Here is a 26,437-nt window from a genome sequence, read left to right on the forward strand (position 1 = left end):
CCTAGTCAGACTTATGTTGAGCTTATTTTGGTGAGTAACTTAAAAGTAGTGTAAAACAGAGTGTTTTTTCTTACAAGTGTTTTTTCCCGTTTATTATACTTATTTAAAAATCGGGACAAATCGGCTGCATAACTGAAGATCCCGATGTGGTCAAAAAACTCAAATAATGGCCGATATATCGTCTAACCGGTATATCGATCGGCCTCTATTTATGGTAACAGATATGTGTGTCGAAATTATTTAAATATTCCCTATTTTATATTCCCTAACTCAATTTGAAAAAGGTGGAAAAGTGCCATTTCTTTAACAAATACAAAATAGAGCAAATTAAGTAACTTTGACAAAAATATGCATTCATTGTAGACCGTGCATACATCGGGGGTGATGTAAAATGTGTGTGCTGACGAGTAAATGGACTAAAACTCTTAAATGGTCGTTGTGGTCCTTTTGTAAGTATGAATTAATTACTCAAGCAAGCTACCAATTATAGAAAGCATCAACATATTCAACACAGATGCTGAAGAAACATAAGCTTGTCACGCTGATATCGGTCCTCTCATACTTCTTTCCTTCCTAACCAGGAGCTAAACAACAAAGACTTGGAGAAAAGCGGAAGATTAAAAACCTTTCATGTTATGGACGTTTTTGACCGTAAATCCTACTTTTTGTCGAAAGAAAACATGTATCCATCAATGGTGAAACATGTCTCCTCCTTCTCCTTCCTGCATAACCTTGTGATCTTCCTCTTCTTCTCCTTCTTCTTCTTCTTCTTCTTTTTCTTCTCCTTCGTTTACTGATCTGGTCCTATCTTCTTTCCCTTCCTGTAGAGAGTTTTGAGGTGACCCTCACCAAAGAAGGTGATGATAGGTTCTTTCTTCTGCCTTGCGATGAATTTCTTCTTATTAACTCACTAACGCAAAACAAGCATCCGCACTCCACACAAACAACTCTTGTCATGCTCAGTAACCTCCCATTCGGTTTTTCCAACTCTTTTAAGTTTTTCACCTTGTTTATTTTTCTATTTTTTTGAAGAGTTTCAACAACTGGATGAAAAGTGTGTTGTGGGGGATGGGTGACCCGAGAAATATCTGTGCATGAGACATCCCTTGCAGTTTGCAGACCCTTACAGTTTTTCAGCTGTTAACAACACGACAACCATTTTGAATCCAATTGGAGGAGGAATTAATGCAATTGATATTTAAGGCGGCAGCGTCATAATGACAGTGACCATTTTGAATAAAGGTGTCAACATTTGGCCTTTTTGGGGTTTCTCTTCTCTATGAGCTAATGCACCTAACCGGGCTCGGTGACTCCTCGATGAGTTTGCAAAAATAAAAGCCGCTGAGATTGTTAACTAATGCAAACTCTCACTGCTGCTTTTTTTTTTTTTTTTTTTTTTTTTTCCTCAATGGAAATCCTGAGTTATAATTCCACCAATAATCTCTTACCATAGCATGGGCTGCAGTGGTCACTTGGATGTCAAGCAAGGTGATATTTCTAACCCCAGTTCTCATCCAGTGCTTTTTGGTTTGACCACGGCTAATTTACTGCTTTGGTCCTCCTATGATTTCATTTGGCTTTTATTTCTCAGTGTTTTTGGGCTGAGAGGCAAAATTGCACAGGAAGACTTCCCTCAATTAAAATAAACGAACCTTTACTGGATATAATGTCGCAGTGGGACTTTTTCTTTCTAACAGAATTTGGTTTTTTGACGACTGACAGAAATGGTGCCGGATCACATAGTTCATCTTTAATTTTATTCTGATTATTTCCTTTGCTTTCTACTTTAATAATTTTTTTTCCTCTTAGATAGGTGGTAATTCTCATTCCTCACTCAGATATGTGGTTTTCAATACAAATATATTTTTGGGTTTGTTTTTTATGCTTATTTTAGTATCTAAAGTACTCCTGTGAAATGCCTGTCCATATGTTATTTTTCGGTTTTTACCTGCATGATTGGATGCAATGTAATCAAGTGGCTTGGAAAAGGCAATAAGTCCTCTATGATACTAATTGTCCCACACCCTCTCCCTCTCGAGTACTCACCCATACAACAGTGCTTTTGGCTTCCTCCACAGACACTACCCACCCCAATGTGCAACACCCCTGGCTGCCAAAACTTTTGGCTGATCTTATTTTTGTTTGCGTGTTATGTTTTTGGTTTTGCTGTTACAATTTTCTTTTACCCTGAAAAGTTGATTCAGGGTTTTTTTCATAGCAAACGCTCTTTTGACCTCTTGACATGTTCAGGTGAGATTTGCGGCTTCCGGATCCACGGGCAGAATGTCCCCTTTGAAGCAGTGGTCCTGGACAAGTCCACTGGCGAGGGGGTCATCCGAGCCAAGGACAAGCTGGACTGTGAGCTCCAGAAGGAGCACACCTTCACCATCCAGGCCTATGACTGTGGAGAGGGCCCTGATGGAGCCAACATGAAGAAGTCCCACAAGTAAGTTGCCCATCGGGCTTTCGCAAGGATTTGTGTCGTGGCTGCTCAGGTACCTCTGCGGTGCCTCGAGATAATTCTACAAAATAAACGTTAAAGTGCCAATCCACAAGATCGTCTGTGTTGGGTGGATTACACTTCAAGTCCCTACAACTACAAGTCTTACAACTAAGACTACAAGTCCCACTTAATTTAATTTAGTTTTAGTTATCTTTTAAATATTTTATATTCCTCTTTCAGGGCCACCGTCCACATCCAGGTGAATGACATCAACGAGTATTCGCCAGTGTTCAAAGAGAAGTCCTACAAAGCCACAGTGATCGAGGGCAAGAAGTACGACAGCATCCTGAAGGTGGAGGCTGTGGACGCCGACTGCTCCTTCCAGTTCAGCCAAATCTGCAGCTATGAGATTGTCACCCCCGACGTGCCCTTCACCGTCGACAAGGACGGTAAGGAGCTTCGCAGCCCACTGTCATTCGCTGCCAAAACGCGGGCCCGGCTTTATTGACTCGGATCATTCAACATCTATCAATGCAAACAGCTGTGTTTTATAATTCACCAAATCCTTAAGAGCCGAAGACGGTAGCCTTCAAGGGTCAGCCCAAAGCAGCTCAGCCGTTCCTATTGGATTTGGGTTTTAAATCATGTGTCACTCAAAGATGGCTCGATATGAAAATCTGACCTTGGTTCATTCTGCATGGATTTGCATGTCATTGGCCAGGACATGCATGAGGTGAGCTAAAGGAGAAGACCTGGGTATGTTGGTTTATATGGGAAGTTTAATTGTGAGCAACGGAACAACCGATAATTATTTGTTATCAGGTGACATTTTATTTGTTTGTTTGTTTTAAGAAATTATTCAGGGGCGTTTTGTGTCAATTTCTTGGTTTATGTGATTTTATGTGAGCAGGCTTTATCAAGAACACAGAGAAACTGAGCTATGGGAAGGAGCACATGTACAAGCTGACCGTCACCGCCTACGACTGTGGGAAGAACCGTGCGTCTGAAGACGTCTTGGTGAAGATTAACGTCAAGCCGACCTGCAAGCCCGGCTGGACAGGTATGAGAGCCCACATGTTTCCTTCCTCCGTCTCTCCCTCCCCTATCACACTGAAAAAAATTCTAAAATGAATTCCCCAAGGTTTGTAGCCTTAAGTGAAAAATATTGCGGAACAAAACAAATCTTTGGTTAACATTCGTTGGACTCCCATTCGTATACTAATACAAGGTAACTTTTCCATTTCCATTCCACTTTCTCCTCCTGTGCCTTTTTTTAATTTTTATTTCCTTGTTTCCTCTTACCTTCCACTCTCTCTGTCTGTCTGTCTGTCTGTCTGCCTGCCTGCCCCTACTTCTCAAGGTTTCAATAAGAGGATTGAGTATGAGCCAGGTACAGGCAGTCTGGCCCTGTTTCCCAGCATGCACTTGGAGACCTGCGATGAGCCAATCACCTCTATCCAGGCCAGCATTGAGCTGGAGACCAACCATATTGGGAAGGGCTGCGACAGAGACACCTACTCTGAGAAGTCTCTGCACAAGCTGTGCGGTAAGACAACTCTACGTCAACTGATCGCCGTGCCCAGCGAGTGCAATTTATCGAATGGAGGACTTGAATAATTATTGTTTGTGGAACTGAACTGAACATTTGGTTGTCCAGTGTGATAAAGTCACTTGCAGAGTGAAGCGAACCATCTCACCCTTAATTAGATGCTTTTTCTGTATCTATTAGGTGTGAATAAAAATATGTGTATACACCTTTGAGAATCGGGATTCTTCTTTTTGCAATGCTGTATTGGTTCTCAAAAGCACAGCATATTTTATTTATGTACCAACAAAGTTAGGAAAGTGTTTTACTGTAATATTACAGTATTGGAGTATTATTGCAGTGTTAAACGACTGTAAAAATACTGATAATGACAATACATGTATTTATATAGCGCTCTTCATACATAAATTGTGCTGATTGAAAAACTAAAATAGCGAAATTAAAGCAAACGGCAGAATTTAAAACAATTAGGATTTCATATAATACACCGTGATTCATGATGATGCATAGCCTATTGATTCTTCACTATACAGCCTAGTATTTACTCTCTCTCTCGCTCTCTCTCTCTCTCCTTACCCGTGCTTCAGGTGCCACCACCGGCACCGTGGAGCTGCTGCCCGCACCCAGCAGCTCCGCCAACTGGACGGTGGGCCTTCCCACGGATAACGGCCACGACAGCGACCAGGTGTTTGAGTTCAACGGCACGCAGGCCATCAAGGTTCCCGAGGGCGTGGTGACCACCACCCTGAAGGAGCCGTTCACCGTCTCCGTCTGGATGAGGCACGGCCCCGGGGCCCACGAGAAGGAGACCGTCCTTTGCAACTCCGACAAAACAGGTAACGAGAAAACAAGGAGAAAGAAGGAAAGAAAGAGAGCAGACTGTACTGAAGGTTGTACTTCATTTAAAAAAACACATGGATAAAAAAATCTCTCTCTCTTTCTCTCTCTCTCTCTCTCTCTCTCTCTCTCTCTCTCTCTCTCTCTATATATATATATATATATATATATATATATATATATATATATATATTTTGATTTAGATTATTCGCCCTATTTAAGTAAATGCTCTTCGGTCCTCTTGAAACGACTGTGCGACCCAGGTTTGGACCGAGGCCCACCAGTTGAGAACCCCTCTTCTATGTTCAATGCTATCAGTTTTGATGTACAATGACCGTGATAAAACCGCCGTGTCCCGATGAAGGCTGGAGAGTGAGCCTCCAATTGGAAGTGAACTCACGTTTCTCCTTGTCTTTCTTTAAGAACTTGATGGACTTCACCGCAAACTGGATGAACCCCTTCCAATTATTCCGCTCTCTGTCAGGATTGAAAAGTATGAGAGGGCTCCGTTCCGCATCACATGGCATCACAAACTCTGTTTGCAACATCATACAGCCAGGCAGAGAGTGACTGGCTTGAAATCTGCTGCAGTGTCGACACAAGCCGTCACTCTGTCCTATTTCTGTCGGGATGAAAGTCAGTTTATCTGTTGGGCAACAAAGTTGAAGTCGTACACAAGGGACATTTTAGCTCATTATGGCAGCACATACGGCTTCTGAAAATAAACCATTTCTTTCCCCTTTTTTTTTTTACGTTGTGCACCTTCAGGCTACAGCCAGTGAGTACTCGGCTGGCGAAAACACTGGGTTACATATCAGAACCGAGCTCCTGTTAGATGGATGTAGAAGACATAGAAGGATTTTAAATCTTATCGCTGACCTTCTCCCTTCTTTGTCGCCGGCCCTCAATTTTAGCGTCTGGCCAAAAGCTTCCAGATCTTATTGACGGAAAAGCTCCAATCACTTTCATGTGATGACTGGGGGGAGAAGGAGGGGTGTTATCAGCCGCTCCACCACCACTTATATAAGAGGGATTATGTCAGGCTGCTTGTGCCCTTCCATCCATAAACCTGACTTCAGCTCCATCTTTGACCTCCTGATAGCAGTTTTCCCTTATTTTTATTTGGGGTTAGAATTACAGAGGACAAATCAAATGCATCAAAATATATCCTTTTGGCATTTGCTTGCTGTGTGATTTTAGATATACTGTACTGAAGTCAAGCTAATCTTAAGGTTGAGTGGATGTGACTTAGATGGGCTTTAATATTAAATTATTGGTAAAACTTCTAGGGCTGTTTGAGGTTCTCTAATAGAGCGTGTTCAGGTGAAACATCCTATTGTAGACCCGAAAATAATAGTCATGTCACTGCCAGACCTGTCATTCCATAAGCCAAACTGAAATAAAATTGGTAAATGATTTAAAACTACCAAACACATGCAGCTGTTTTTTCCACTGTTTTTTCACCTTTGCAGGCGTTTGTATATGAAGTAAGCGAATCTAGTGCCGTGTTACCAGATACAGTATATAAATAGAATAAATAGAATCGCTAAGAGGAGTCAGACTTGGCATTGATATCCATAAAATCCATGTGCTGCACATCCTTAGTCACAGTTCACTGCAAATGCAGGAATTCTCTGGAGCGTGTGCAGGCAAAAACGAATGTCATAGATAAAAAAACGGGGCTTTTGACAAGTGACAGTCGTCTCACCATAACAAAAAACTAAGAAAGACACTGTGCATATGCTGTGCACACGCTGTTTTGTACTCCTCAGGCTCCTGACCGTGTAATCATGTAGTGTCATTTAGTGCTGTGTTTTTTATGTTGCCTTGTTCAGGTTAGAGTATAAAGCCATGTCAAAGTGTGTGTGTGTGGATATATACTGCACATACATAAGACATTTTTAGCATTTTACATGACCTTGATCTCCTCTCTCATTCTCTCGGCAGACATGAACAGGCACCACTACTCGCTCTACGTTCACAACTGCAGACTGATTCTGCTGCTCCGCCAGGACCCATCGGAGGCGGAGAACTACAAACCAGCCGAATTCCACTGGAAACTGGACCAGGTCGGTCAATACCCACCAGCTTAGTGGAGGCCCAAACTGCCGGGGACGTCATAAAACAGTGCGATGTTCACAGGAGTCCTTATTATTAAATTGTCATTAGGAATCTTCCAATTTATTCATTGATTTTCTTGTAATGTTCGATATTGTTTTTCAATTACATTAGATCACTTCAACTGGGTTGTGATCAGTTATCTAACTGGTTTTGCAGTATTTCTCTGCGCTGTTGAGAATGGACACATTGACTAAGAATCTCATTGCGACCGTGAAACTTGCTGTGATGTTGTGCATTGACAAGTACTCTGGGACCACCCCCCACCCCCAGGTGTGTGACAAAGAGTGGCATCACTACGTGGTCAACGTTGAGTTTCCCACTGTGTCTCTTTTCGTGGACGGGACCACGTACGAGCCCTTTCTGGTGACGGAGGACTACCCCCTGCACGCCACCAAGATCGACACTCAGCTCACCATCGGCGCCTGTTGGCAAGGTAAATCCACCCCCATGCTGCCGCAAATACAAGCCGAAACATCCTTCGAGTGGCCCAATCTGTTGATCAGAGAATATGATGAATTACAGAGATGTCTAATGGTGCTTTTCCATTGCGTAAAGTGGCGAAACGCGGCAAGTATCGCAATCCGCCAAGCCCAGTCCCCTGTGTCATTTTTCAGCCGTGAAGGGTAGCAGGAATCTTAGAATTTGAATCTGAAGCGTCTGAAGAACACGGCCGGGTGACGTACGTTCTCGCGGGACACAGCGGTGATGCAACATAACATCAACAAGCGATGGCAACGATGGAGGAACCTGAGGCTTTAAGATTACTTCTTCGTTGACATTTGGTTTTGTATTAATGTGAGTTATTTCAAGGAATGCAGGAAGAAAGCGGAAGAAATTGCCTCAGAGCGCAAGGCGGAAGGCCGAAAGAGAAAAACCCGCTGAAAGAGGAACCTGGGATGGTGATTTTGTGACAATTGGGATTGACCAATCGCTTATCTCCCATGTGGCCCGTTTGGTGCGCTTGTACTAGGCCAGGCATGGGGCTAAAATCGGCACGGGCACTTCGGCACAGCACGACTTAGTGGCAATGGGAAAAGTAAAAAATACACTGGTTCAGGCACTGCCCCAGTGGTGGAAAAGCACCATAATTCACGAGAAGTGTATCCTACCGAAATGCCTCCTCCAAGGTTTCTATAACTTTTTGGGATGCTGATAATTCATGCTAAAATGTAGGTAATCACACTTCAAACCCTTTTTTTTTTAAAAACCTTTTGTTTCTTATTAGTCGATGTGCATGTATTTTCTAGCTCAGTGGTTCTCAACATGCGTTCCAATATTGGGGTCCCTAATAAAATGATTCATAGATAAACTTCACCATTATTTCATTGTAAATGAAATAATGGTGTATGATGGCACCGTTAGAGAATGTACAATGACGACTGTTTCGACCAGAGTTTCACCGTCATACCCCTAACTAGAGTATAGACAGGTATGAAAGTCTGGACTAAATCTGCCGGTTTTCAGTTTGAACGGCCAGATCAGTGTCAGATATATCCGATTCTGTGCTGGTCAGAGTTACACGCCTGATACTCATGCTGCTCATGCTCGTGCTCATGTACTCCTACTCGTAAAAATGTCGAACCCTATACCGACGTAATGTAACGTAGTTGACGCTAAAAAAAGAAAGTGAAAGAAAGAAAATGTCGGCTGTTTGGAGGCACTTCAAGGTAAACAAAGAAGATTAGATCGATCATTTATCTATTGCCTGACAATATTCCAACATTGTGCAGACTGCGTATCTATCGCTGTCACTGCAGCGGAGCATCTGCTCTGGTTGTTCCTAGTGCACGAGCTTGTGATCAAAGGTTTTAATTCTTTTTTTGAGACTTTGTTCTTGAAGCTTCTTCTCTTCACTCAGTAAAAGAAGTCGTTGGATTTGATTCAGTTGGTTTAATGCGCCGTGAGCGAAGGACGACTTCGAGTGAATGAGAGTCAGAAGAGTCAGCCATTTATTATTATTAACTTTTGTTTTGCAATGATTGGAATTTACTTTGGAATGGCAAGCACCATAAACATATAATAGAAAGTATTTGCACTTAAAAGTGAAAGAGACTTTCATTTGAAGTTGGAACTGGACATTTCCATGTTAGTTATGTTGTGTCCTACTAAAACTCAGTGAGCATTACAGGTTGCATTATACTGACACTTGGTGACAGTCCCATCTTCTATTTTATTGGAACTCAGTGACAATTTTATGTTCTATTTTATTTTATTGGAACTCAGGGACAGTTTCATGTTCTATTATTAGGGTTGTATCAATTCTGATTTCAAAATCGAAAATCAATCGAAGTGAGTGGAGCTTGTGCTTTCTTCAATAATTTGAAGAAAAAGTGTGCTCCGATTCAATATAATAAAAAATAAATCAATCAAGATAAGATAATAATGTAAAACGCAACATGGTGCTGTGATATGATGAGTAGAATACGGGGGGAAAGTCTGATTAGAGAAGAACGTACACAGCAGACACAGACTTGGAGGAGGAGAGACAGGTACTTACCATGTGTTGAAAAGTTTCTGATTGCAGCGAGCCGGATGATCTGGCCCAATGAAATGAACCAGCTCTCACGGCCCCCAAGCATTTATTTTATCTATGAAATTATATGATATATGTTGTTTATATTTATTCAACTACAAAAAAACCAACATTATTTTTAATGATTTAATGTGACTGGACTCAAAGTAACTCATTGAGAAACAAGTGTTTTTCTTTAAAAATCAAGACTTGATAGCCTAACAATGGCATAACCATCAGTGCGGGAAAAAGACAAAAACATATGTTTAATTTGAGAATCGAATCGAGACCTTAAAATGGTAAATCGAATCAAATAGTGGATTTGGAGAATCATGAAACCCCTATTTATTATTGTTCCATAGTGAATAATGAACAATAATATACAGTGTCAAAATCAGCATTCTCACTATTGTTCTAACTGAAAATTTCAGCGTTAGTCCGTAATGTGCAGCATGATCAGATCACGGGATGTGTTTGTCGTTGACGTACAGCAGATAGACCCAGTGAGACCAAATAAGAATAAAATTAGATTTCTCCGATCACGGAAATAAATTTAAAATGGTCGAACGGCAAGGTAAACGTTATTTAATAGTTCATGGTTTATTATGAACGTGCAGTTGAATGAAAACCGGAATCGGCCAAACTCGGACTCGGCAATTCAGACTTTTGCAATCGGATTTGCAATCGGTGCGTCTCCAGTTCTGTTTCCAAATTTGTATGAAATTGAGGGGCCTCGATATGAAAAAGGCTGAGAATCACTGTTCTAGCTGCTACAGTATTAACTCTCCCCTTGCTAGATTCTGCGATGATGCACTATGACTGCATCTCAATCTGTCCTTCAGGTCCTCAACCGTCCTCCCCCTCTTTCCCTGCTCTTTTGTCTCTGTCCCTCACAGACAACTCAGGACATGACAATGAAACTGAGACAGTCTCTGAGCCCGCTGCAGGTTGCTCATTTCCTTCCCTTATTCCTTGACTATATCCGTCATGTTCCACCTACCCTAACTGCATCGTCACACCATTTTGCGAGAACTACAACGACTTTCGACCCATTCTAGCCGTGCAAGGACTTGTGAAAATGGCATGATACGGATGAGACAGTTGATGTGGTTTTTAATTGCTGCTTGCCTCATTCTTGCTTTCTCATCACCATTTTATATGCCATTTTTTATTTATTTCCCATTTGCACGAGTGCCGTTTATTCCCGGTTTTACCAGCCAGGCAGCTGTTGTTTTTCGCTAGCTGACACAAGACAAGATCAGACATAATTGAAAACCCAACAGGAGTAGTGCAGTACTTTGGCTGTACTCTTATACGCTTTTTTTCCAGAGCGGGACCTTGGTATCAGAAGCGCAAGCTCCGTATCAGATAACAGTCCACACACACACACGGACACACACACACACACACACACACACACACACACACGCCGTAAGCTGCGTGTCTGTGTGACCTTGAGATGCGGTAGGCCAGGTCTGTAACTGCCTCTGCAGTGACGCAGATATCTGCTTCGTCATGCTTTATCAGGCGGACACAGCGAACTCTTTCACCTTGCACTCAGCGGGGGTGATCTTGCAATCTTTGCAATCAGGAAATGACAAGTCGTGTTGAATTGTCATGGTACGAAGCCGATTAGATGAGCAGTTAATTCAAAAAGTCCCGGAATTTCTGACGATTGAAATATGTATGTTTTGCAAAATATAGCGAGAAAGCAATCGTCCAGGTACATCCTATACATTCTACAGTTAAATAAATAAAGAGTTTAAACAGAAAGGACTGACTTCCCCACGGCATCATTTTAAGCCTTTCATCTTCCATCAGTTTGGCTGTCTGTCCATTACTTTATTCATTCTCTTTCCACAGTAAAGCATCGGCCCATTATGTTTTTGCAGATGTTGCATGGGGCCAGAGCTACGCATCAGCTCATCCATCCTCCCATTGTGTGTCTCTTTCCCCTTGTAAGGGAACACATTCTAACATGCATGAGCTCCAGTCACATCGGCTTTCCAAATTGAGTCGGCATGCTCCCCAGCTCGGAAAAGGTCAAGCCCGTAGACTGCGCACTTGACTGACTGGATGTTTTTCTTTCACCTCTCCGTTGTGGCCGACCCAGGCGGCAACGCCCGCATGGCTCAGTTCTTCCGGGGGAATCTGGCCGGGCTGATGATCCGTTCCGGCAAGCTGGAGAACAAGAAGGTGATCGACTGTCTGTACACCTGCAAGGAAGGCCTGGACGTGCAGCTGCCTGAGGAGGTGGCTTCCACTATCAAGGTGAGGAGGTCAAGGGTCAAACCCAAAATGTCCTTAAAATGACTCAAAGGGCCTTAAAGTCAAATAGTTGAATAGTCTTGAATTTGAATTTCTGAGATCTTTAATTCAATATATACATAACATCTGATTTTATTTATCCATATACTGTATGTCCTATGGTAAAAATTGATGAAGTTCTTCTGCATCAATCAACATTTCTGGCTTTTATAAAACCCTGAGCCTACTGCAAAATCAGTCTGAAATGTTGTTAAAATGAGTCCTAAAGGTTTTGAAATGTATTAACTGTAATTCTTTTATACATACAGGCACATAACGAGGGTATCATTTGGTATAGGACAGCAGGAAGACCAACTATAGATTTACACACTTGAATAAATTCATAATATCAAAATGTATTTATAAGTGGTTGCTTGACATTTGAGAAACTTGGGTTTCAGACAGAGAATCTGTCTTCTGCTGCCTTCACACACATGTAGAATGTGTCAGAATGGCAATAGGCTGCAGTAGGATATGATTGGTTGCCTTGTTACAATACACCTATCAGAACATTCATAATAGTTCAACTTCACCATTATTTAATTTACAAGATGTTGGCTCCAATAGAGAATGTACAATGGTAAGTTGTTTAGTTTTCTCCCTCCCTAACTGTAGTATAGACAGGTATGGTGGTTTGGACTCAATCATATCTAATAATATAAAACCTCTCAGATTAGGGTGCCAGAGACAAAATCTTGTCAAAAAGATTCTGTGGCCTAAATCGTTTCAAAGCGAGGGTCCTTGATAAGGTTATAATTTGTGCTTTACAACATACACTACAAACAAAGACAAAAAAGTATCTTTATCTGCTGAGGCCACTGTCAAAATGTAAACGGTGCTTCTTTCTGAGGAATACGATTAAAATATGCATTATTATTATGCAATAATTATTATGTTATTGCACCTCATTTCTAAGCAAACAGGCAGAAGCATTTAAAATGACCAGGCAACAGGATGTGGTCGTGGAGTCTGTTCCTGAAACAAGAACAAGAAGGATACGGTTTAAAATGGTGGTTTAATGCATTACCAGCGGAGTCAGCTGGTATGCTGCCATGCTCACGTTTTTTTCGGTTTGAGACCCCGAATTATTACCAGCCCCTGCGCTATAAAAATCGCCCCTTAAATCACACTCCCCATAACAACTTGTTTCACCCTCTCAGGTGGAGTTCAACCCCAATCAGTCGTCTCTGTCCGTGGAGGGTGACGACATTGACGCCTTCGATAAAGTCATGCAGCACATCTCCTACCTGAATTCCCGTCAGTTCCCAACCCCCGGAATCAGACACCTCCGTGTCTCCACCACCGTCAAGTAAGTCACTTGGCACAAATTTAAATAACAATTTTTTTTATCTGAACTCATCCGGGCGGGTTTTAGCTACTGAGTTAAGCGTCAGAAAGGTGTTCACTACAATGGGGATTGTGTGGAGGGAGTCCACTCGTCCAAGTAGGAGGTCAGACTTTTCTGAGTTTTCTGTGGTGGAGAGGTTCTACTCAGGGTTGAAGGGAACTCAGTGATTTAGCTCAACACCCATTGTTGTGAAGAGTATATTATAGTCCTAACGTCCTCCTCCCCTCCCTCCAGGTGCTTCAACGAGGAGACATGCGTCACGGTGCCCGACGCCGAGGGCTACGTGATGGTGCTGCAGCCCGAGGAGCCCAAAATCAGCCTTAGCGGCATCGACCACTTCGCCCGCGGAGCCGCCGAGTTCGAGAGCCAGGAAGGAGTGACGCTGTTCCCCGAGCTGCGCATCGTCAGCACCATCACCCGCGAGGTGGAGGCCGACGCCGAGCCCGAGGCCACCGAGGGAGCGGAGGACGACCCGACAGGTGAGAATAACGCACACAGTGGATGGCACCATCATCCAAATAATTTCCATCGAAATTTAAGGAGGATTTTTAAGTTAGAAAAGCCATGAATATCATGTGAATTAGGTGAGTTTCCATCAGCTGGGTTGAGGATTAATCACAATTTTTTTTGTGACAGTTAATCATAAACTAAGATGTCATGATTGTGGCATTCCTAGTCTGTATCAGATATGGCACAAGATAAGGTAGGAATATTGAAATAATTATACAAAACTGTATTTGTATAATTATTTCAATTTATTACCCTTATCTTATTATCTTATTACTATACCCTACCTTATATTAATTTCCAGTGAGCTATCAAAATTGATGATATTACTGTTTTTTAAATGTATTTTAATGCTGACGATTTGTTATTCAAACCAGTTTCACCCGAACACACGGACCGAGTACTGTAGTACAGACGAGAGTAACCACGTGACCTGTAGAGAACTCAATCTGACCTCTTCGTTCATGGCTCACAAAGGTGATTTACGAGCCGCCATCTGAGGTGCGCGTCGGGTCCTGACTCTGCCGCTGCGACACACCTAATCGTCTTAGCGTTGGCTCTCCGAGGCGGTTTGATTTGCCATGATCGATGATCCGTCCACGGCCTCGGCTGAATCTGTGGACGTGGAAAGGCTTCTTCACCCACGATGAGGATAGCGCGGAGATAAAGCTGGTGACACAAAGGATTAAGGCCGGAGAAGGAAGGGATTGGAAAATGAGAGAAGGGGAGGGGGCGGGGGGGGGGTGTCGCTGGGGAGGGGGCGGGGGGGGGGGGGGGGGGGGGGGGGGGTTAGTTGTTTACTGCATCTTTGTGAGAGGGGGGCAGTTCGACCAGCGACACCATCTGCTAGGCCTGATTGTCAGCAGAGAGGGAGGGAGGAGAATAAAAAAAGAGGACCGGGTAGGGGCAGATATAGAGAGCAGGACATCCAACGCGCGCTGGAGAACAACAGACCATATGGAACAAGGGGATTTACACAGATCTGGTGCTATTACCTACGACCATGCTGCACCTCGCACTACATTACACTAATGAGCTGACGGAGCAGCCACGAGAAGCTGAACTGCTGACGGAGGAGGTGGACCTGCGTATGGTCGACCTTTGTTTGCACGGTGTCAAAATGTAAAAATGGAATTAAATCTCACCATTAAAAATCATTCTACCCGTTAGACGCATTACATGCTGACCCAGACAGCGCTATCAGTGTGCTAAGTAGTTTATATGTTTATGTTTGTATTATTTATATGCTTCCAGAGTAGGACTGGGTGTCCAAATTCAATGCTGTTTTTTATGGTATTGACCAAATTGCATCCATACTATCGACTGGCATAAAATCATTCAGATTCCATTACAAATGTCATTGGCTTAAGGAGAAGTAAATGCATCTTGTTATATTATTTTTGTTAAGAGGGATTTTTAAAGGTGAAACTGGAATGTTTTGATTTTAAATTGATAATCCGTAAAATTATGTTGTTCAAAAAAATCCCATATTTGATTTGACTTAAGAAACAGCCATTCAATGTATTTACCGATGTAATCTCCCACATGATGTTTCTGTTCTTGGTGGCGGGGTCCGCCTTTCCCGGCAAGAATGCAAACAAAACGATCAGAGAAGGGAAACAAAAAACAAAAAACTAAAAAGTGATGTTGCAGTTTAAAATGGAATTCTGGGACATTCGACTCAGACGTTCTTATGGATTACCACTTTAAAGTGGTATGTTACCTTTTTCTTAGTATTTCCAGAATGATATTTTAAGAACCTCGAGTTAAGGCTTGGGTATCGGAAACGGTAGTAAAGGTTGTTTAATGATGCCCAGCCCGACAGCAGTTGTCTGGAATCGCTCAACAAAAGCTCCCATCTTACTGCCGTGATGGGCATCGATGGACTCGTGACTTGATTGAAACGTCCCCTTGGTCTGTGCAGTCCAAGAGACCGTGGTGTCGGAGGAGATCATGCACAACCTGGACACGTGCGAGGTGAGCGCCGTGGGCGACGAGCTGGACGGGGAGCACGAGAGCCTGGAGCTGGACCTGGCCCAGCTCCAGCAGCGCGGCCTGGAGATGAGCTCCTCCAACGTGGGCCTCGTCATCACCGGTACAAGCTCGCATTTCTTATGACTTTATATTTCTTTTTATTTTCAAGATGCACAGACATACAATAGCAAGGAAATGCCTTTAAATCGGGACGAATGACGGATATGAGAACTATAACAACGGTAAATAAATCAATCAAATGTTTGTTTTTTTTACGCTATAATCTCAACATTTGAACCCCTGGGCCACACCAGAAGCAACACGGCAACGCTTCAGATACGCTGCCATGTTGATCAATGTGGAAGGTCACACCAAGCAGAAGCGTCAGCGTCACAAGAGCGGCAGGACGCGAGGCTCCTAATCCCCCTCGCGTTTTTTTTTTTAGGACTCGGCTCTACTTTTACCGGGGCAAAGCGTAAACTGGGGCGTTCCCAAAGAGGTCCATTCAAAAGATGTATTTAGTGACAATATTGTAATCCAGCCAGCAAGCCTGGCTGGATTACTCACGATCTAATACATTTTCCCCCACAACAAATCAAACCTCACTAAATTAAAAATATTATCACTCCAGCACGAAAGCAAATATCACGTCTAGGAATAGACTTAATATTCTACTTGGGACAAAACCCACCACTGCCGTCCCTGCCTTCTCCTTTGGACCCACGGGGAAGAACTGGTACTGGATTCCTCTTGTCAATAGGCGCTAGGAATTTAAAGATTATTATTCATCCCAGCGATAAAGCGCGTTGTATTTGTTTATTCAAGCGATAAAAATGCGTCGTGTTCAAGCCAGAAGCTGATGTGTGAAATATAAACAAACGCTAAACTCACATACTAATCCAACTAGGTCGATTAACACACAGACTCCAAATGCAAAGTTTAAAGTCTCGAGAATGCTGTCTACGCGAACGCATTGCAGACGCAATGAAGACGCACCCGGAAGAAATTCAGGAATCGTCAAATGACGCGACGCTTTGGTGTTGCTGACTCGACGCTGACGATGTCGCTTCGGGTGTGGCCCAGGAGTAAGTGTCATGTTAGTGCTGAAATTCTTATACTGTATCACTGTGCCCTGCGTCAATTCTCAACAGGGCAGATATACAGTATAGCAGCAAAACGTTGCAGTGACTAAGAAATATAAAAAAAACTAGCAAATGTAATTAGGAAAGGTAAGTCGAGATCATTTTACAGAATTTGGTGGAAAATGAGCAATGGGTTGCCCAGCATAGTGGTGTGAACTGTACACAAGAGAAAAACACACACACACATAGTACTATTTCATCACACTCGTAGTCTAAATATTTGAATAATAGAAATCCAAGGTAACATTGCTCCGTTCTCCGTTCTGCTCACCAGGCGTGAACACCATGGCCCACTACGAGCAGGTCCTGCACCTGATCCACTACAAGAACTGGCACACAGAGGCGCTCTTCGACAGGAAGTTCAAACTGGTCTGCTCGGAGCTCAACGGCCGCTACATCAGCAACGACTTCAAGGTCGAGGTACGACCCCACGCTCCCTTACAAAGGCCGTAGAAGATACCATCAAATAACCGAGGAGGAGATTTAGCATGTGATGGAAAGAAGCTGATGTTTAATACCCAAAGACTATTTATAAAAATAAATAAAATAATAATAATAATAATAGCTTTATTTAAATAGCACCTTTCAAAAAACAGTTTACAAAGTGCTTTGATGGATGAAATAAAAGCAGAGTGTTCAGATCATGAATTTAAAAGGCAAAGGAACATCAATAAACAGGAATTGAATTCATTCATTAAATTGTAAAAGCGGATAAAGAGGCAATAAATAAACAAGTAAATAGATAGATAGATGGATAGATGAATAAATAAGAAAATAAAGGCAGATCTATAAAAACGGGTTTTAATTAATGACTTAAAATAAGTCACTGACTCAGCTAGCCGTATCTCCTCAGGCAGGTCGTTCCAAAGTCGAGGGGCCCTGACAGAAAAGGCGCGGTCGCCTTTAGTTTTAAGTCTAGACTTTGGAACAGACAGGAGGGCCCCGCCCGCCTGAGGAGCTGAGGCTGAGCACCGGCTCATATGGGGTCAACATATCTTTTATAAAGCTTGGAGTCAGACCCGGACATGCTTTAAAAGTGATCAGTGAAATCTTAAAATGGATTGTGAACAGAACAGGGAGCCGATGGAGAGAAGCCAGGATTGGGGTGATGTGGTGTCGTCTTTTGGAAGCGGTGAGAAGCAGAGCTGCCGCGCTCTGAACTCGTCAGAGGCGGGAGAGTGACTTTTGGTCGATGCCAGAAAGGAGGGGGTTACAGTCGTCTAGCCATGAGAAAATTTGGGCGTGGTTGACTTTTTCCCGGTCGCTGTGCGATAGTATTGGTTTGATTCTTGAAATGGCTCTCAGATGAAGGAAGCAGGACTGGACATTTTTTTTAATTAGTTGTTCAAAGTTTAGGTCACAGTCGAACAGTACTCCAAAGTTTCTGGCAACAGACTTCCCATTTGCGGACAGGGCGCCAAGTCCGCCCTCAATTTGACTGGTGGTATTTGGGGGAGGGAACAATATGATTCCTGATTTTGAATTATTGAGTTGAAGAAGATTCTGCGCCATCCAACGGTTGACATCATTGAGACATCAATCGACAACAGCAGCGAGGCTGTTTGGGTGACCGGGTCTCAGGGGAAGGTGTATCTGTGTGTCGTCTGCGTGGCAATGAAAAGGGACGTTGAGTCCCGCGCGGCAGCACACAGATTGAAAGTAAAAGAGGGCCTAGAATAGAACCTTGCGGTACACCACTGGTCATTTGAGCTGCGGAGGATGAGTCGTTACCCATGGAGGCTGCGGAGGTTCATTCTCAAAGGTAGGAATAAAACCAGCCAACTGCAGTGTCCTTGATGCCAGCCCAGGTGTTAAGACGCTCAATTAAAACGGTGTGATCTACAGCATCAGAGGCTGCACTTACATCTAAAAGAATGAAGATAACTTGCTGTCTTATATTCTCAGCTTGTTTTGCTAAAAAGTTTAAAAACTCCTCACACATCTCTGTTAGGCCTGAGTAAGATGGATTCTCTCACCTCAATCAGGTGAGAGGAGAAAGATGCCCTTGCTTCTTTAACTGCCCTTTGATAATTGTGCGTAGCCTCTTTCCAGATCTCATGAAAATACACTTAAACCCCTCTCTTTCCATTTCCGTTCCTTTCTCCCACGGTCTCTCTTCACGACCCGGGTGGATTCATTCAGCCAGGGCTGCGGCGTTTTAGGGCAGTCAGATACGTGTCATTAAAATGGTAGACGAGCTCCTCTGTGTTAAAATCTGGATAAAAGGCAAAGCGGGAGCCTTAAACTGCCATACAGCTGACGTGTGTGTGTGTGTGTGTGTGTGTGTGTGTGTGTGTGTGTGTGCGTGTGCGTGTGCGCGTGTGCGTGTGCGTGTTTCCAGGTGAACGTGATCCACACCGCCAACCCCTTGGAGCACGCTAACAACGCCATGATTCAGCCAAACTTCATCAACCCCGTGCACCACGCCTCGGTGGACCTGTCCGGCCACAACCTGGTGAACGCTCACCAGGCCTCAGGTAGCGAGCTGCACAACCGCCAGAGATGTCACCATTAGTGTCGTCTTCATTTCAACATAAACATTTTAATCTTGTTTAGATTTACCCATGTAGTTTGCCATTTTTGCCTGCCACTGAGCCCTCACACCCACCCTCATGCATACCTGCTGCAATTACCTGTGGGGAGAATTCCAAGACAATCCTTGTACCTTACCTGTCTGGGGGAAAAAAAAAAAAAAAAAAAAAAAAGTAGTGGTTGATTTCAATTCCAGTCCCTAATCACTTAGCTTGCGATCTGACCTGAGGGAACCATCAAGTACAGCAGTTCCCAAACATTTCCTTTGCGCCGACCACTAGATTGTTATTCGAGATGCCACGGTACAGTTGGCCCACGGCGCGTATCACGGTTTTGGGGCCACGGTAACAGTACATTTCGGTGTCTTTATATTTAAATAATAAAAATAGTTAAACGGTGTTAAAAAAAGCTTTCACAGTAGTCCGCCATAAATAACTAGCAGGGCCGGCTCTTCCTGTAGCCCATATAGGCGGCCGCCTAGAGCACCGTCCTGAGGGGGGCGGGCACATGCATCGTCGGTACCGTGGGACCGCGAAATGCCCTCCCGCGGCACCGGCGATGCGGTGCAGCGATGGCGTGCCCGCGATCGGCGCCAGAACAGAGTGTTTTTTGTTTTTCCGGTTCGACAACATACCGTGTACCGTGGCACCCCTGAGGGTTATCAAGAACCGTTCGCGGACCCCCTCGTATGCAAACCGTGAAAATAAACGAGTACAAATAGGGTTGATGGGGAGACGGTGCCTGTGTATGGGAAATCCCAGTTCTCAGTATGCCTGGCCGTATTTTCCCTTTACCTTTGTTTTCTTGCTTGTTAATGTTCGGTCCGGCCTGTCTGGCTGGCCTGAGACTCCTCCTCGTTTGGATTATCTGTCACCTTTCTCCTTTGAGATTACCCCGACGCAAGCCGTTTTGTTTCACCTGCGGCGAGCGTCGGAGCGCCATTTAAAACTGACATCGTCCACAAGCGCCACTATTTACCTAATCGGGTGTAGCCACGGAGGGGACACGCAAGATTACTATTTAGCCACAATGATCGTACGTAATATGAAAGAATAATAAGCCATAACACTAAATTACGCAGCGATTTTACGATTTTATTTTAATTTCATTTTAATATATTATAATATTATTTTTAGATCGTTGTCGAATTAATTTTTCTTAATTTTTTTCCCCCCTACGGACCACAGCTTGAGAAGCGCTGATCTAGTTTATAACCTGCCCCACGCCTACCCTCTGATACCTGCCCGACAACAAGGCTATTTCAAACGCAAATGGAATCTTAGGTTGACTTTGCCACTTGAGCGAAAATAAAATCAACTCTCTTTCTGCGAGATGGAACTGCTCCCATGCCGCACGACAGAACTTGTTGTTTGAGTATTGTACTTATCTATTATTCAAATCCAGCACACCCACATCTGCAAATAAGTAATCTGCGTATTAATTATTTTTTGTTGGTATTGCCAATGATTACCGTCAATTAACCAGAAGTGGGACGAGTATCAAACACTGCTTTATTTTCCCTCTCTTTTTTTTTTTTTTTGGTTTGTTTTTCCGAGGCACACGTCGAGGGATTACGCCGGGGCACTGTGTGTGTGACATCTGGGCAGGCACAACCTTTTTATTTTCAGTAATCTATTAGGACGACTAAGCCTCCCGCAGCACGAGGCAGAGTCACAGCAGGACGGGAGGCGGCGTTTGAATAGAGGAAAGTCCCTCGGCTCAAGCTGCATTCCCGTTAAACCCCGTTGGGCATGGAGTCGGGATTTGCTGTGGCAGCAGAAATATACGTTAGAGACCGGAAAATCATAAATGGGCGCTCACTTTTTTACATCTGCAACCCTTGAACACAGCATTATAAAACATTCAGCAGCATGTTTTTATTAACACGTGTCTAATAATATGTTTCTATAGTTTGATCCATAATGACTCTGAGAAGGAGTGGTCTAGCTGACCTTTGACCTTTGAATGACAGTACAAACTTGCTCACCGACAAACGACAGGGGCGAATTGAAACGGTCCACGTGAAGCCAGCTCAGCTCGGCGGGTGGGTGTGGCTCCTTGACGCGGGCGTGGCTCCCCGACGTGGCGCTTTGATCCGATCGGCTGCATGTCAACAAGTGCGGCCGATGACATGATGAGGATCGGGAGGAAGGTGTCTCGAAAGAGACGGAGCGAAATGTGCGACGAAACAAAGCTCGGCGCTGGCGGGTGGTGACACGTCGCAGCGAAGCCCGGCCTCTAACCCGTCGCCCCCGTTGGTCCCCTTCCCCCGCAGTGGTCCCCAGCGCCGCCACCATTGTCATCGTGGTGTGCGTCAGCTTCCTGGTGTTCATGATCATCCTGGGCGTGTTCCGCATCCGGGCGGCCCACCAGCGCACCATGCGGGACCAGGAGAGCGGGAAGGAGAACGAGATGGACTGGGACGACTCGGCCCTCACCATCACCGTCAACCCCATGGAGGTAAACGTGCCCATGAAAAAAAAAAAAAGGGTTCTCTGCTCTGGGTTTGGAAAAGGCAACGGTTTTATATTGAACCGTCGCTGTTCAAAGGAAGCGGCATCAAAACAAACATAAAAGGGAAAAGGCTTTACGTAGAGCAGAGTAAACTGTTGACTTGCGTCACGGCGGCAGCTCCTGTGATCCTCTGCCATCTCTGTCAGCTCCTGTTAGTCTGTCGTTTGTTTCATATAATGTATAATTTCAGTGTAATTATTGACTCACTAATTTTCTTTTTCCATGTAACATTCAGCATTTCCTGCATTCCCCTTATTTCATGGTATTGTTGTTATTATGTTACTCATAACATAACAATGATAGATTACATGATAGCAAAATCCAAGACTCCATTGAAAGAAGAAAATAATTAGCTTACCCTGTTTTTGACCAATTTCATCCTTTTAATTATTTTGTTTTTCTACTCTATAAAGGCATTTTGTTTGCTTTGCTTTATTGGCACTCTCTGATCGCCTTCTGTTCAATGTTTTATTAGATTCAAGAGGTTTATTCGTCCCATACTTTCATACATATATGCAGTGAGATGTCAATGCAACGCACCCGTTGATTACACACAATATGTTCTAGACTGAACACAATGGCTACCTGAGAATTTCTACTTGACTAACAAACTGATTCCTAAAACGTAATGCAGTAAGTCGAATACTACAGAATAAAATAAAATATATAGAATAAAATAAGAACTCAAGGGTAATGCAGGGTGGGGGTACAAAATAGATAAAGGAAAGAGGCTTATGTATATGGGATAGAGTTATGTATATGGGATAGGCTATTTATTATGTTATTCTTAGGGAGCTCTAACCGCTAATACCCATCATGCAACTGTCCTTTTCAAATGAAACCCTGATAACAACGTATGTCAATGTTATTAAAAAAAAAAAAAATGTAATTCAATAATTATTTTTAACTTTATTCATCTCTGGGGGGGAAATTCAGGTGTTAGAGCAGCAGAAGTTGAGAGAGCAAGATAAAAAAAAAAAGAGACAAAATGAATACAATAAATAAATAATACTAATGTAAATCATATATAATAATAGATCAAATGAAATAAAATGTATGTACACGTCTGTATGGGGGGAAAAAAAAAAATGTGGTGGCTGCCCGCCCCACCCGATAACCCTGCGACGCCCCCCCCCCCCCCCCGCCCCCCCGCAGACGTACGAGGACCAGCACAGCAGCGAGGAGGAGGAGGAGGAGGAGGAGGAGAGCGAGGACGGCGAGGAAGAGGACGACATCACCAGTGCCGAGTCGGAGACCAGCGAGGAGGAGGACTGCGGCGAGCCCGAGGACCAGCAGGGGGCGAGCAGACAGCAGCAGCTGGAGTGGGACGACTCCACCCTCACCTACTAGGACACCGCACGCACGCGCACATGCACACACACACGCGCACGCACGCACACACACACACACACACACACACACACACACACACACACGCACACACACAGCTCTGTATACAAGAGAACCCTACACATAACCCCTCACTCCCACTCATGAGCGTTTTCGAATCGCCCTCACTATGGGGGTCGTTCTCACACTTCTCCTCTTTTCTCTCTCTCTCTCTCGCTCTCCCTCTCTTTCGCTCGCTCGCCTCCTCTCTCTCTCTCTCTCGCTCTTACCGATCCCTCTCCGCGGAGCCATGATGTAAAAAGCTAGGCAGTTCCCCGCACCCTGAACCTGGTCCGGGTTTTTCCTGTCGTTTATCCTTGTGATGGTACTCTGTGTAGTGAAGTCATCACCGGATTTGCTGATTTTTACTGTTTATTTTTTTATTTATTGCATTTTAATTCCAGGAAATCTCGGCCTGCGTTTTTACATTTGGTTTGGAAAATATGTGAGGAATCCAACCTTGCACTTTGTGTTTTTTCCTCACACGTACGGCTTTCAAATGAAGGATATTTCTTTTTTTTTTTCTTCTTCTTCTTTTTTTAATGTGTTCAGGGCGCGTCGTTTTTTTTTTTGTTGTTTTTTTCATTTCATTTGGCAAAAACCATGAATATTTTTTACATGAGTTTTCTTTCATTTGTAGAGTGATACGGATGCTTTGAACAACTAGGCCTCAGTTTGTTGATTTCTCCTTTTTAGTGCATGAGAATATTTGAAAAGTCACATGTGTAGAGGAAATAAGTTGCTTTTTAAAGATTTTGTAAATATGAATAAACCGTGTAATTAGTCAGTGTGTTAGTGGCGGCCTGAACCACGGGGTCCAATATCTAAAACGGCGCAGTACGTAACGTAGACTATCCGTGTCACCAAGGCTGTAGCATGTCGCAAAAACATTTAGCCACGCCCTCCTGTCATAAACTGTACAAAGATGTCCGCTTCCAGCTGCGAAACCCGGGACTGTACGCAGAGGTTTCCACGGCAACGTGACGGTGTCTGTTTTCTCTCGCTTGGGTTTTGGTTTTTTTTTTGTTTTGTTTTGTTTGTTGTGCTCCGGCGTCGGCAGGACTGCTCGTTTTTCTGGGCTCCGCACACGCCCGGCCCGGCCCGGCCCGGCTTTGCTTGCACAGGTGGCAGCGCCGCATTTCATTCCCCAGACGGATTCACCATTGTATGTACAGACCCTTTTATTTTATTTGTATTTTTTGGGTTTTCCCATTCAGTCGAACGGCGCCCGGATAAAGTGTTTGATTTGGGGACGTGGAGCTGTCCAGACGGATAGTGGCTCCTAGCGTTCAAACCAGTAGATGATGCTTCTGGAAGAGCTTTAAAATGCCCCCTCCTCCGTATTCCACAGACTCCCCAGCAACTAACGACCGAGCTTATTGGAGTGGACAGAGTAGCTTTAGCTTTAACAATATATATAAAATTTAAAAAATATATTTTCACAGATTTTTTTTTGCGGCACCGCTATTTAATCTTTATTAACATGAGATTTGTTTTTGGAACGGTGGCTTATTGCAGAACAAAGGCTGTCTCTCCTTCTCGTTTCGTTTCTCGTTGCGGGGGGCGGGGGGCACTTGCACACGTAACGATAGGAAAACTTAAAAACGAATCACATTTTTATTTCTTCATCTTCATCTGAAACCGGAAATGTTTTGTTTTTTTTGCAGTAGACCACTAGATTTTATTGTACATGGAACTGTACTGTAGAGTTGTTCTGAGGTATTTGTTTACATTTGGTAAACTCGTTTTTCCTTCTGCTTTTTCGTGTAAAACTCAAACAATTGGTTGGGAAGATGTGTCCAACGTGTCGCGTATCCCTCTCGTAACAGCTACAAACGGACTTCCACGGCTCATAGTATATTTTTCCATGAAATGCTTTTTCGCGTTACAAGTAAAACGTGTTCAACCTTCATCATGCAAACATGCATTTTGGATCATCTTGTCGTCTGTTGCCAGAGGGCCGGACGCGTTGGGAATAACAAAATGTGGGACGGAGGCTCTCGTCGTTCGCATGCCAACTTATCTTCAGATCGCAAAAGAAAACGTCTCGATCTGCCGCGTTGCGAGTTTGGTCGCAGGTCCTCCTTCACCGGGCTTTGAGCAAACCACGTGTCTGGAGTTTTTGTTTTTTTTTGGTCCGATGTATTTATTTTTATCTTTTGTCAGCGGTGGAAATTGATGAACAGTCTCCCCCCTTCATCATGACTTGGTGCCCGTGGGGCCCAGGTACAAACCGGTCAAGTTGGGAGTGCCTTTTGCCCATCAGCGCAATTAACACAACTAACGGGAAAAAAAAACAAACATCCGAGCTCTTCTAGTTGTGGCAACGTTTTTTTTTTTTTTTTTTTGTAATTATTTTTAATTACAATTATTAACGCTAGAGTTCTTGCAGAGCTGGGGGATGTACTTTTATTTCATTTTGTTTTAATGACTGTCACCCGCTAGTTTTATTACAAGTGAACAGGTTTTACATAGGTGTCATGTGTCCATGTTGATGTGTAGAGAAAACAGATCCATATTGTCTCTTCTATAGATATTGTTGACGGAATCCACCTCTAAAAAGATGTACATTATTGAATTGTTTTAGGCAAATACGTGGGTATAAATCTACCTATATGTGTATAGTGGAAGGTGATTTTGAACAGTGTAATATTGCCTGGATTGCTGACTTTTTGTTTTGAGGGCAGCATGGAATTCACAAGAACCAGAGTACAGTATATAAGCTTGTTCCCTCCGAAATTCTCACAATGCCATGTTGTCAAACACTTGGTCAACATTTCATCTGCCATTTCTTTGAAAGGAACGCTGACCGCCTGGCGTGCAGGGTCAGAAAAATTCGGGCATCGCACAGTTTCTGGGTCATTTCCTGTCAGCCCCTAGTTTTCTCTGCATTGAATTGGATGTCACTGCCTTTTGAACTGCAATGCAGAAACACTGAAACATTAGGGGCATTTATTTTGCATGAACCACATTAATGTGTACGCTGCACGTGGAGTTGTGAGACCGGAGGGAGAGGGGTGATTAAACTGCTGATTCTCTGATGGTATGCCTCACAAGTCCACGCCACTCGAAAAAAAAAAAAAAAAAGGGTTAATTTTGAGGGTTTTCCGTTAAATCTTTGCTCAAAACGAAAGGTGACAATGTCTTCAGGAGTGTTGATTGTTCCCTTTGTGCTTGTTGGGGCTGCTCTCACTTTTCTACCAATTGAAAGGCAAATTGTAGTGAAGTTGATGCTTGCTCTTAAACAAAATAAAGGACGATGAGA

At 43.5% G+C, this 26,437-nt stretch overlaps 1 protein-coding gene across 2 annotated transcripts in view; it reads left to right on the top strand.

Moving 5' to 3' along the window:
• Nucleotides 1–23,133, top strand: part of clstn1 (calsyntenin 1) — a gene marked incomplete at both ends in the record, with an annotated part of 40,863 nt that extends 17,730 nt beyond the window's left edge. The window contains 17 exons of one of the 2 annotated variants that reach the window (XM_080015710.1): nucleotides 828–857; nucleotides 2,251–2,446; nucleotides 2,684–2,892; nucleotides 3,354–3,503; nucleotides 3,804–3,989; nucleotides 4,577–4,825; nucleotides 6,774–6,895; nucleotides 7,218–7,380; nucleotides 10,356–10,406; nucleotides 11,573–11,730; nucleotides 12,927–13,075; nucleotides 13,349–13,593; nucleotides 15,546–15,716; nucleotides 17,012–17,157; nucleotides 19,079–19,214; nucleotides 21,545–21,729; nucleotides 22,939–23,133. In XM_080015710.1, the coding sequence (XP_079871836.1) occupies nucleotides 828–857; nucleotides 2,251–2,446; nucleotides 2,684–2,892; nucleotides 3,354–3,503; nucleotides 3,804–3,989; nucleotides 4,577–4,825; nucleotides 6,774–6,895; nucleotides 7,218–7,380; nucleotides 10,356–10,406; nucleotides 11,573–11,730; nucleotides 12,927–13,075; nucleotides 13,349–13,593; nucleotides 15,546–15,716; nucleotides 17,012–17,157; nucleotides 19,079–19,214; nucleotides 21,545–21,729; nucleotides 22,939–23,133 (2,741 nt within the window). The remainder of the gene's footprint in view (nucleotides 1–827; nucleotides 858–2,250; nucleotides 2,447–2,683; nucleotides 2,893–3,353; nucleotides 3,504–3,803; nucleotides 3,990–4,576; nucleotides 4,826–6,773; nucleotides 6,896–7,217; nucleotides 7,381–10,355; nucleotides 10,407–11,572; nucleotides 11,731–12,926; nucleotides 13,076–13,348; nucleotides 13,594–15,545; nucleotides 15,717–17,011; nucleotides 17,158–19,078; nucleotides 19,215–21,544; nucleotides 21,730–22,938) is intronic. The other variant, XM_080015711.1, reaches the window with a different exon arrangement.
• Between the last annotated feature and the right edge of the window lie 3,304 nt (nucleotides 23,134–26,437).

The sequence above is a fragment of the Zeus faber genome (assembly GCF_960531495.2).
Source record: "Zeus faber genome assembly, chromosome: 15".
Lineage (NCBI taxonomy): Eukaryota > Metazoa > Chordata > Actinopteri > Zeiformes > Zeidae > Zeus > Zeus faber.